Here is a 12,420-nt window from a genome sequence, read left to right as displayed (position 1 = left end):
GTAGGGGTTGGCCTGAGGTCACAGGCCGCAAGGAGGTGTCCCCGCATGGTATGGGAGAGGTCTGAGCACCCCTCCAGCTCCCGTCACCCCCTCTGTACAAAGAAAGGGTACGGCCTCAGCAGGCCACACATGCACGTGGACATTTGATGCAGTTGTTCTGTTTTGGCGGCATTGCTGGGTCACCCTCTACTTCCAGGAATGCTACCAGATTCCCATTTACCATACTGATTAAAGAGGCCCCTTAGCTGGGCACAGTGGCACATGCCTATAATCCCAGCAGTTTGGGAGACTGAGGCAGGAGGATCATAAATTGAAGGCAGGCCTGCCTCAGCAAATTAATGAGGTCCTGTCTCAAAATTAAAAAAATGAAAAGGGCTGGGGATGTGGCTCAGTGGTTAAGTGCCCCTGGGTTCAATCCCTGGTATTAAAAAAAAAAAAAAAAAAACAACAAAAAAACCCTTCCAGGGATGCATTAGAATTTGAAATGCCAGTTAATTAAGAAAAAACAAGTAGCACAAGGCGAAGCAGACAGGGCACAAATGGCAAAGGTGGATGCTGTGATTTGAATGATGCGTCCTCACAGTCAGGCAGCAGTTAGTCCGCAGAGCCTAATGTTAATCAAGGGTGGAAACTCAACAGGACAACGAGGGGTAGAGGTGGGCCTCTGGCAAGTGGCTAGATTAGAAGAGGTCAGTGGTGGGGGGGAATGATTGAATTCTGTGGCTTTATAAGGAAGAGGGAGAGACCCCAGACTCAGACACACGTGCACTCCCGCCACAGTGTGATATAACCCCAGGGGACCCTCACCAGAGCCTGTGCCATGCTGCTTGGTCTCCAAAACTGTGAGCTAAGTGGACCTCTTTTCTTAAGAAGGCAGCCTGCCTGAGGTATTTTGTAATAGTAGGTGAAAACAGACTGCTACGGGGGAGGACAAACAGGCTCAGAAGCTTGTGTTTCTCGTCCCAGCTGAGCCTGGCCCAGCAACAACCCCTCCAGGTCTGAGCTACCCCATACAGTGGCCACTGACCACATGGGATTATTGAACAGGTGGTGTGTACTTAGTCTAAACTGAGATGTGACATTCTGTGTCAACACACACTTGGGTTTCAAATATTTGTGTACCGGAAGCAAAAATAGCTCATTAATAATATTTACATAGATTACACATTGAAAAGATAGTGTTTACATTGGGTTCAAGTTCATGAACCTGGCTGGGGGTGGGCTTCAGGCCAGCTGGCATAGCATCAGGCCACTGAGTAGAGAGCGAAAAGGTCTGTGGTCAGCCAAACTAGAGGGCTGACCTCAGAGGCCTTGAACCTGGGACCCTCACGACCTCACTGGGTGAAGTGGACAAAATACCCGACGGCTCAGGGCCTCCATAATGCACCCTGGCTGGTTTACAGGAGGTCAGGAGGGGGAGTGGACATGAAGTCCCAGCGGGAGACCACCATGCTTTCCCAGCCATCTGGTCCTGTGTTGGGGCCTGGCTGCCCAGGGAAGGGGAGCGATGGTCCAGTGCTTGACCCGGTAACGGACAGATCCGACTTGCTGTCCTCAGTGGGTGCTCACTGGAATTGGCTGAGAGATTTCCCTGTGGTCTGCTCCTCTGGGCTTCATGGTTAGCTTCTGGGGGGCCTGGGCTTCTCTATTTTTATAAAGTTCTTGCAGCTAAGGTTTCGAGTGCTAATCCCACCAGACAGAAAATTCTGGCCCTTGCCTGTGAGGCACTGGGGTCCAGGTTCTTAACCTGCCTCCCTTCCAGGAGTGCTGCCCGGAGGCCAGGGCTGGGCCAGCCGGGGCCATCTGGGGCAGCCGACCTGCTCCCTGTCCAGGGGCTGCGGCGGCGTGGCTATCTTGCCCAGCACCCACTGTGGTTGGCTCTATTCCCATCACTCTGCAGATGGCAGGAAGCAGGGGTGGGCGTTGTGTCGTGCAGGCCCCTGGGTTTGGGACGGGGGGCTTTGGGAACCTGAGCTAGCTACTCCCGGGGCACAGACAGATGTGGGCCAGGTGGCTTATCTCGTCAGGGGCAGCTGAGATGGTCACGGGTCCCCACAGACGCGGCACATGGTGCACACACCCACGCACGGGCTCATGCACACGCCTGCCCCAGGCCTCAGCTCTCTAGAGCGCTGGAGCAGAAGAGGTGAGGACAGCTGTCCTGGCCGGGGGCTGGTGGCTGCCAACTCCCAGGGCACAGGCTCCCCGACCCTGACCACAGGGCATTGTGTCCAACCTGTGCGGCTCGCTGGCCTTCCCAGGCTGTGCCCAGCAGCCACACAGAGCGCTCACCACGTGCCAGGCCAGGCTGAGCGAGTTGGCAGACTGTCTCGTTCACCTGGGGGGGTGATATTTTCCCAGGAAAATGAAAAGAGCATGGCACAGAGCAGCTGAACAACTTGTCCGGGGACCCACAGCTGGGGGTGAAGGGTCAGGCTGACTCCAGGGACGAAGCGGCAGTCGTGGCTAGTATCCGGCTGCCCTGGGTGCCTGTCCTCACAGAGGGTCTCCAGCAGGGCTGGGTACAGGGGCGTGCCATCAGGGCAGAGCAACTTGGACCCATGCCAGAGGTCACCCACTGCCCACTTGCTGAAGGCAGGGGTGACAGGCAGAGGCCAGCAGTGGCTTTGTCCCCTCTGGTGGAGGGGACAGCTGGGCAGAGAGCAGAGACGGGAGACGGAGCCAACCGAGATGAGGGACAGGGCCCCGTCCCATGTCCTCCTGTCTCGGCCGAGCTCGGCTCTTCCTCCCCCAGAAGCTGGCACCTGCGGGTCCCCTTGGTTCTCTCCCCGTCACATGGCTGCTCCGTGGGCTCCGGGACGTGGGCTGAGCACAGCTGACAGACGCACCTGTTCCGGGAACGTGGGTCTGCCAGGCGGGGGGTGTGCGCCACATGAGTCACTCAGCCGGTGCCCTCCCTGCTGCCCAGCAGCTGGGCCGCCCCGAAAGCCAGCTGTGCCCACCCCTCGGGCCACTTCCTTCCCTGCTTTGGAAGGTAGGGTGTCCCTCCCGCTTGCGGAGGCCATCTTCTGGAACCCCCAGAGAAGCTTGGGGGTGGTTTGGGACAGAAAAGGGCAACTGAATGTAAAACCGGGTCCTTTCCTCACACCCCTGGACGCAGCCCAGGAAGCAGGGGGGGCGGGGGGGAGCCAGGCCAGGGACTGGAGCGCGCTTCCGCGGCCTGGGGAAGGGCACAGCCTCGCCCCCTGCCAGCCTCTCGGCCTCTCCGGAGGCCAGAGCCCAGGGACCCAAGCTGCAGAGAGGGACAGAGTAGGATTCAAATCCCAGTGACCACGCGGTGCTTGCAAGCCAGGACCAGCCTCTACATTCCCGTCTGTGAAGTGGGAGCAGGAGGGAGGTGGAACCTCAGGCGGACCCTGTCCTGCTCTCCGACCCCACCTGGACAGCAGGGCCACTGGCCTCCCACCCTGACCTGGGCTCTCAGTGTCTCTGGAAACCAGGGAGCAATTTAGGACCCATTTTACACAAGTTCCCACAGCGAGGCGGGCGGTGGGCAGGAGATGGCCAGCTGGCCTCCAAGACTCCACGCCTGGAGCCCGGACAGCACCAGGCCCACGCGGCAGAGCCCAGCCCAGGCTGCTTCCTCCTGAGGGCTGGCGGAGCTCGTGCTGTGTGGACCTGGTGCTGGGGCCGGTGGTCCCCACTCCGGGCCTCAGTGGCCATGACGGGGAGTGGCCGTGCCTGCCCCAGGGCTGAGCCAGGGTTCGGGAATGAGTGACAGGGGAGAGTGGGGAGCAGGGCGGTGCTGGGGCAGCTACTGACCATGGCCATGATGGGAGGGGTCCGCTCCCAGCCCGCGCTGACCACAGTCCAGGCTGCCCCTGGGAGGAAGGCTCACTTCCCAGTCACCCATAGTGAGGGACCAGTGGTGGCCCAGCTTCCAGGGTGGGGTCCACTCTAGTCCCTGGCCAGGCCAACACAGGAAGGCCTCTGGTGGACATAAGGACAGCGAGACCCACAGGGACCCAGGAGCTGGTTGTGGGGCAGGTAGAGGACAGGAGAGGGGGTCACAATGGCCAGGGGAAGGGCCAGATGTGCCTGCAGGACTCAGGCCATTCGATCTGCCCATGTAGCAGGGCTGTGGTGGCCAAGCTCCAGGGGTGACCTCCCAGTAGAGGCAAGGAAAGGGACACTGTCCTCTGCGGGTGGATGGAGCTGGGCATGTGCACCTCCAGCTACCAGTGGACTGTAGGAATCCCTGCCCGTGGACACAAGGCCGACCGGCATGACCTCCTGGGGACACAGCCCCGGGGCTGCGAGAGCGCAGGTCGGCGTGGCTGTAGTATGCGCTCACACCAATGCCCTGGGCGCACATGACCGGGCCTCGGCGGCAGGGCCGGGCAGGGAGCCTTGGTAGAGCAGAGTTTCTCTGAGTCTGCTCTGCCCTCCTGGAGGTCACTGGGGACACTTGAGGTGACAAGAGAGAAAGCCACTTTTCAACATGCCTTGTCACCGTGCTTAAAGCTCTCATGTCATCACCACTGCTGGTCATCTAGGCATCCCTGAGAGACAGACCAGACAGGGCAGAGGCAGCCTGGGCTTTGGGACAGTGTGATCTGAAGCCAGCCTTGAACCCTCTCTGGGCTGCTTGTCCTCAGGGGCGAGAGGCAGGAAGCCATCTCCTGGGAGGCGAGACTGAGAGATGCTAGCCCACTATTTATTCTTTCTGATTCACAAGCCCCGGATTGTGTTGGGTCCTTCTGCCCCTCCTTTATCCTTACTTCCACCTGCATGTGCTGGCTGGAGCTCCAGCAGCCATGTTGGGCAGTGAGACAGATGGAGGCTGGGTCCCCGCGGGCTGAGGGGGGTGGGGCCTGTGCCAGCCCTCTGTGACCTCCCTCTGGACATCTGCAGGAGAAAAGAAATGCAACCAACCTTTTTCTACCTACTGTTATTTGGGGGTGGTCTGAGGAGCCAGATCTAGTCCTGGTCCTTCTTTCCTTCAAAGCAAAACTGTCCCAAGCCTGTGAGCAGCCGCAAGGCATGGGACGGGATTTTCTGGAGGTCAGCTCTGCTGGGGGCTGGCTCGTGCTTTCGCCCTCGGTCTTCCACATTTAATTCTCCCTCCTCCTTGCCCTCTCCCGCCTCCGTTTCTTGAGCCCCGTATCAGGTGTTTTCCTTGCCTCCTGCCCAACCTCCCAGCAGCCCCACCACCGTAGAAGAGGACACCCACTGGCCACTTGAGCAGTTACTGAAAGAGGCTGAAGCAGAGACCCAGGCCAGCCCCCACTCCTGCTCCTGCCTCCCCTGACCTCAGGGAACCCGCTCCCGGGCTGCCTGCTGGCCTCTGTCCTGGACCTAGCTGGGCAGGACAGCCAGGGGGCTCCCGTCCGCCCTTCTCTCTGCTTCACCTGGGGCTGCTCCCCCGACCCCAGGGAGCCCCAGGAGCCCGCCTTCTTCCTGACCAGGACACCCGACATTCGCTTTCCCCAAAGCTACCCTAAAGGGGACAGCAGGGGATGGGGTGAGAGAGGGGGCACTGCAAGGGCCTCCAGGAGGGTCCCCGGTCCAGAGCCGTCCCCTGAAGCCCCGGGTCACCTCCCCGACCGAGGCGAACCCCAGCCCCACCGCGCCTACCTTGGCCCGCTGCATCCTCGGTGCCCCCGGGAACCGCTGCCGGCCGCCCGGCTCCGTAGCCCAAGCGACCAGGACTGCCCGGCCTGACTGGCAGCTGCCTCATGTTTGCTTGGACCCAGACGTAATTGTCACCAGTGGCTTCTCCCCCGCCCCCTGCCCACCCTCCCACCCTCCCTCCCTGCGCTCCCAGCTCCGCCTGCCTGCTCCGCCCGCCTCTCCCTCTCTCCCTCTCTCTCCTTCTCCCTCCCCCTCCCCCTCCCTCCTCCTCTCTCTCTCCCCCTCTCTCCCTCTCCCTCTCTCTCACTTCCCCTCCCCCTTTCCCTCCCCCCCCCCCCGCCCCTCTCACGCACGAGTCAGTCCTGCATCTCTCTGGTCCCCTCCCAAGCACTCTCTGTACATGGCTTCAAATCCTGGCTCCTCATCCTGCCCTGGTCCCTCTGTCTCTCCAGGTGGCGCCCCTCCATGTCTCTCTCTGACTCTCTCTCTGATCACCCCTCTTCCTTGTTGCCAGGGGAGGTTGAGACCAGGGGTGCACAGGGCAGAGAGGGTGCCCCAGGTGCAAGCAGCGGGGACCGGAGGGAGAAGATCCCAGAGCAGAGGTCCTGCCCTGCAAGGGGACTCAGGAGCCTCCTGGAGGCATCTGCCAGAACGGGCTGGCCCCTCCTCTGGGATGCAGGGTGGTGAGACCCTCAGATCCTGGAGGGGTCCAAGGACAGCCAGGAGACTTGAAGTGGGGATGCTTCTCCCTGGTGTCTCAGAACCTTGCCCAAGGCACGGGTTTGCAATGGCTTTGCGGGTGGAGGTTTGCCGCCTGGGCGATTAACCGCGTGGGCGACATCGTCAGGGTGACACTGAGGGGTCCTTCCACCTCTTTCGTCTGTCCCTCCAGACCCTTAGTCACCTCTCTGTCACCCCGGTAGTTCCTGCAGTGGGGGAGTCTTCCCCAGCTCATGGGCTCTTCCTGCTTCCCAAACACTACTGTCCTGGCTGCCTGGCTCTGAGGTCAGGACAAGCATTCGGGGCAGCAGAGAGACCTCCCCAGGTCCCCCGGGGGTGGCGGTGGCGGAGGAGGGGTGAGGCCCCTGGGCATCCCTGGGAGGGGGCGTCCTTTCTGCCCTTTGGGAGAATGGCTCCTGAGCCTCTTCTCAGCCCTGGGGAAAGCACCCAGGAGCCAGGTGCCTGAGAGCCGCGCCAACTTTCCCCTTTGGGTGCCTGAGGAGCCAGCCTGTGCGGTGCCGTGGTTCCCATGGAAACAGCCCGCCGCCCCCTCCTTCACAGCAAGCCCGGGAGCTGAAGCCTCCCACCCGCCTTTTGGAGCCAGCCAATTAGCTGCAGCGTCCAGAGCCTCAGGGAGCCGGCAGCCTGGAGCTGTTGACCCACTGAGGCAAGGATGACTGTTCCCAGAGGGGAGGTGACAGCCCAGCAGGACGCAAGTGGGGCCTCACACGGGGCAGGGGCAGATTCCAGTCCCAGCCTGACCAGGGGAGGTGGGCCCCTCCCTTGGCAGCTGCTGGGTGGGCCTGGGTCCCCCAGCCATCTGCATCAGGGGCAGGGACGGCCCTGGGGCTCTGAGCCGGGTCCGCTGAGCCTGTGGACTCTTGGTGGTGGCCTTGGGAGAAAAGTGTCATTGTCTCACTCCGATAATGACGGAAATGACGGAAGACCCAGTAAAGTTGAAAGATCAGCCGAGTCAGGGGCTAGACTGGGAGGACCAGTCCGTGGAGGCTGCTCCTTTATCCTGAAGAGCTCTGTGGGGACAGCCTGCCAGCCCGTCAGATGCCGAGTCCCAGGACCCACCTGGACGCTTCCTTATGAACGCACAGGATGAGGCGGGACCCCAGCAGCCTGCCCTAAGCCGGTGTCCTCTGCAGTCCCGGTTGCTGACATTCTCCTCCTCAGAGGGCCTTCCTGGGACTTTGCGAGCTGCCTCAGATCAGACTGCTCTTTTCCCAAGGGCTTCTGGGAACTTGCACTGCAGACCCCTGGGATGGTGCCCCCATAGAACACAGAGGTGGTATGGCTGCCCCTGCCAGGGTCCTGTGCCACCACACTCTTCCTCCTCCCGCTCCCTTGTGGTCCTTTCCCGGATTCCAGGGACTCTCCCCTGGGCCTCTGGGGAACACAGGAGTGAGAAAGGACCAAGGCAGGGCTCCCGGCCTGGGCCCCAGCACACATCCCCCAAGACTCCTGGAGTGGGCCACGTCAGCCCTGGACAGGTGAGGGACTCCCGCTGCCCCCAGCCACCCGTCTTGGGGTCTTCTGGACGTTCCTCGATTCCTGCTCATTATCTCCTCTGCTCCAGACTCGAGTTCAAGTCCCTCCTTCCCAGGACCCCGTCCCAGCTCTGCGGAGCCCCCGCCCCTTGTCTTTTCCTCAGAACTCTGCTTCTGCTGGGCCAGCTGTGACTGAGGAGGTGGAGGAGGGTCAGGGGCTGGGCCAGAGCCTGGGTCCCTCCTGCCCCGGGAGGCCCTGCCTGTGAGCAGGCCCCGTGGCTGGAGGGGTCTCACCGTGCACATGGAGCCCCCCTTCCATTCGGAAACATCCGCTGACCCTGACGCTCCTGTCTGGATGCCGTGAACTTGGGAGCGTCAGTGACTCGGGCTGGCACAGCTGCGGGCTTGGAACCCACCCTGAGCACCTTGGCTGTGTCTCCTAGAAGTCACTTCTGCCAGGTGCCCTCCCAGAGCCCTTGGGACCGCTGACAGGCCAGGACGCTTCTCGGTGGGGTTCTCCACGGCGCCACGTGACACAGCACAGCCTCAGACTCTTCAGGCCCCATGTCCACGGTCCGTCCTGCTCCAGGGTGGGACAGGAGCGGTGGGACAGGCGCGGTGGAAGGCGGGCCGCCTGCAGGGCCTGTGCTTGGACTCCAGCAGAGCACACTGCGCTGGGCGAGGTCACAGACTCCACCTCCTTCTCTTTAAGGCACATCCAAGGGTCCCCAGAGCCCGGCCATTGCTGGGAAGCTTCCCACTGCCCCCTTGTCTGGATTCCCAGGGGGACCAAGGAATTCTCAGTGCCCAGTGGCAGACTCGCCTTCTCTCAGCTAAGTTCTGTCCCCTCTCCTGGTGGCTTCCTGGGCCTGGGCTTAAAAGACCCCATGCCAACTGCCACAAGGGCCTTCGTGGAGGCCAACTGCCCTCTTCCTAGACCTGCCACCAAAGCCACCAGCTCATCTCCCACCTGCTAGACTCTGTAAGGAAAGGGGCCATGATGCTGGATTTCTTAAACAGCAGGAGACCCTGATGCTCTCTCAGGGCTCTCTAAAGCCATCTCCCTTGTGGCTTGAAGGGGGGCCCTCCTCACCGTCCGGAGGGTGGGCCCTGCTCACCTCCTCTAGCCCCGCCCCTGGCTCCCGGGCGCCCTCGGTGTGCGGGGCTCCAAGGCTCCTCCTGCGTCCTGCACCAGCATGGTCACTCAGGACACAGGTAGGCTGGTGGAGGTCTTCTCCGGGGCATACCCCACCCCCTCCTCACCCAGGGCGCCAAACCCATTCACGTGACAGAGGACTGTCAAGTGCTCAGGGATGGCATGTCCTGGACGGTCAAGGAGGACTGGGGACCAGAGAGGGCTTTGCTCTAGCAGCACGTGGTGTGTGGGCCAGGCTGGCCACCAGCCTTCTGGGTCAGTCCCTGGCATTCCAGCCTCGAGAGGCAGGGCCCTGGGTGGTAAGCAGGGGCCCTCGCTCTGGGAGACTGAGGAACAGGGACACCGTCTATGGCCACTCTGAGCACGGCCTCAGGCTGTCAGGTTGGAAGCGGAGGATTTGGAGGTCACCACCATCGTGGGTTCCTTTGGGTAGATACTGCCCCTCCTCCTCAGCCCCGTCCAGTCTCCGTGCTTTGCTTTTCTCAACCAAGTAGGTGAATAGCAATGGCTACCTCGTCGTTAGTTCAGGAAAGTGGGCAGCGCCCTTCCTGGTTGACTCTCACAGCTCAGTGAACGTATGTGAAGTCACATTGTCCTAGCCCTGCCACATGGCCCTCCCTCTGCCTCCTGCCCAGCTGGAGCTGCTCTGGTCACCGCTAGGGACCTCAGATGTCCTGCCCATGTGTTATTTCTTTGGCAGAATCTGCCACAGGGCCTTGTGCTGGGCGGCCAGGTGCAGCACCTGGCAGAACTCCTGGGGCCCCCAATCTGTCATCCCTCCTCCCGGAGGGACACCAAGGACATGTGATTCAAATCTCCCTGGAGACAGGACCTTGTTTCTGTGCACCCGCAGGGAATGGAAATAGTGGCTCATCCAGCAGGAAACCTCCAGGGTCAGCACCGGGAGCCCGAATCCAACTGTGTGACCTTGAACCAGACGGGTAACTTCATGGAGCTCCGTCTGCTCAAGCACAGATGACCACCCCCGCTTCAGGGACCCCCACTGGGGTCCTGATATCCACTTCTGTTGGGATGACAAATGAGACTGTGACCACGGGGGCTTTGTTTCACATATGAAGTAGAATTTGCCTTGCAGAATCCCAACATTCTAAAACCAGGGCACGAGGCAAGTTTTCTACATCTATTCCCATCTCTTTGTCAACTGCTGGGTGCCATTCCCATCCCTGAATGACGAGGGTTCCCTGAACAAGCTCCCTTGCAAAGCCAGTATTCAACTGGCCAGGCTGAAGCTTCTGGATACTAGATTTGAAGTGGGGCAGCCACTGGCCAATTCACAGGAGGAATATCAAAGTTGATTTTTAGGACCATGACTTCTGATAATGGTGGAAAAGTGATTTGTACCAAATTCCCAGTGGAGTGCAACTTAAAAAGCTGTTCAAAGTGACTGTGTGTGTATACATGTGCACATGTGCACACACACACACACACACAGAGGAGCACCTGCACAGCAGTGAGCAGCTTTTTAAGCTACAGGTGTATTTAGTGTGTGTAATGTTTAATATGCATAATGCATACATTTAATATTTACAATGTATACTTACGTATGTATATTGAAGGGTGATTGAGGGCACCAAGAAGCAAACCTGACAGCCACAGATCACAGTGTCAAGATCTGGGAAAGAAGGACACCCCCAGACATGTGCCTGGCATCTGGGCTGCTTTATCCCTAAGGGGTCCGATGATTCCAGAAGACACTGCAAAGATGCTGAGCAGAGTTTTGAACAATCTCTGGGGTGACAAACCAGGCCCATGGAGAGGGGGTGTGCCTGGAAAGTCTGTTGTGCCCTGGGCCGGGACCCCGAGGCCTCCACACTAGGGAGGTGAACAAAGTGGAAGAAGAGACTTCCTCCCAAGGACTGAAAAATCATCTCCTTCCCACATGTGGATTCAAGTGACCCTGGTTTGCTAGGTCCCCCGTCACCTGCCAGATGTAAACATAATTTTCCTGGAGGAAGAGAACATCATCCTAGACTTCCTGCTAGTTTTCAGATACAGTGAATACCCAGGCTCAATCAAAACCCACCAAGTGTGTGAAGAGGGAGGAGACAAACCTAACAAAGTCCAAGGGAAACAACAGCCACTAGAAACAGACCCATGAGGTCTCCATTCAAGAGAATCACTCAGTATTGAAATAACTCTGCTGCTGGATATAGAGCTCAGTGGTGGAGAGCTTGCCTACCATGCACAAGGCCCTGGGTTTGATCCGGAGCACACAAACAAAACAAAAAGACAAAACTATGTTCAAATACATTAATGATAAGAGGTGATTCTAATAGAGCACTGGACACGACTTTTAAATTATTTCTACTTTATTTGTTTTCTTTTGCTTTTATGGTATGGGAGAGCTCTACCATTGAGCTACATCCCCTCTTTTCTGTTTTTATTTGGTGACAGTCTCGCTGAGTTGCTTAGGGCCTCACTAAGTTGCTGAGGCTGGCCTTGAACTTGCAACCCTCCTGCCTCAGCCTCCTGAGTTGCTGAAATCACAGGTGAGCGCCATGGTACCTGTCTCGACCTCATTTGTTTCAGTCTCATCCACTGCATTTTTAATGTGCAGGGTCCCCCTTCCCCTGCACAAGCCGGCAGATGAGCAAACAGCAAAAGCAAACAAACAAAATCCTCGGGGAAAAGACAACAAGAGCGACAGTGCTGAATCTGAGGATGCTCGTTGGAGGTCAGCTCACTGTGCTCAGTAGATTACAGAGGCACCCTCCTGATTCCCGGCGGAAAATCTGTCGCAGGCTTATAAGATGCAATTAAACACAGACACTCCCTGAAATTCGGGAGACCACCACCTTAGTGGACTTTTGGCCTTTGAACACGGCCATCTCCCCTTTCCCTTGTGCCCGCCAGACCCTAGCTCTGCCTTTGGTCCAGTGTAGTCTTGATGCAAAAGAGCAGCTCCCACCCAGGGCCACCCTCTGCAGAGGGCCTGCCCCTCGTCATATTTAATTTCCACAGAGGCCGGAGTCTCCATCCCATAAAAGGAGAAACGGAGGCCAGGAACCTACAGTACATGTTCAAGGTGCCCAGCCAGCCAGCGCAGGGCCAGGCATGAACCAGGCCGCTGCCCCTGAGCATGCTCCAGAGGGGTGCCGCTCCCCATCTGCTGACTGCTGCAGGGATCCCTGGATGCCTGGAGTTAGGGAGGCCCGGGGACTCTTCTCTCCACAAACACTCATGAACACCAACTGTGTTCAGGGCCCAGCCTGGGAGGCCTGGCTTCTGGGACCTCAAACCAAGGCTTTAATGGAACGAGAGCTACCATCTCTTCTCTCTCCTCTTCCTCTTTGTGGAACTCAGTTCAGCAGGGCAGTGATGACGGGGACGGGCTAGGGTGGCCTCGGGCCACATACGAGGGTGGAAGGGGGAGTGTGAACTCCCATTTGGGCCACCGGGTTGCTCCTGGGAAAGCTGCCAGGCCTCTGTGGA

At 59.2% G+C, this 12,420-nt stretch overlaps 1 protein-coding gene across 1 annotated transcript in view; it reads right to left on the bottom strand.

The window, feature by feature from the left end:
• The window catches only part of KCNIP3 (potassium voltage-gated channel interacting protein 3), a gene marked incomplete at its 5' end in the record, with an annotated part of 73,690 nt that extends 67,989 nt beyond the window's left edge, over positions 1 to 5,701 (bottom strand). The window contains 2 exon segments of the mRNA XM_079110564.1: positions 5,599 to 5,685; positions 5,687 to 5,701. Coding sequence (XP_078966690.1) covers positions 5,599 to 5,685; positions 5,687 to 5,701 — 102 coding nt within the window.
• Between the last annotated feature and the right edge of the window lie 6,719 nt (positions 5,702 to 12,420).

The sequence above is a fragment of the Sciurus vulgaris genome (genome assembly GCF_902686455.1).
Source record: "Sciurus vulgaris genome assembly, chromosome: 14".
Taxonomy (NCBI): domain Eukaryota; kingdom Metazoa; phylum Chordata; class Mammalia; order Rodentia; family Sciuridae; genus Sciurus; species Sciurus vulgaris.
Note: the sequence above shows the minus strand (reverse complement) of the source record. Positions and strands in the feature narration are given on the sequence as shown.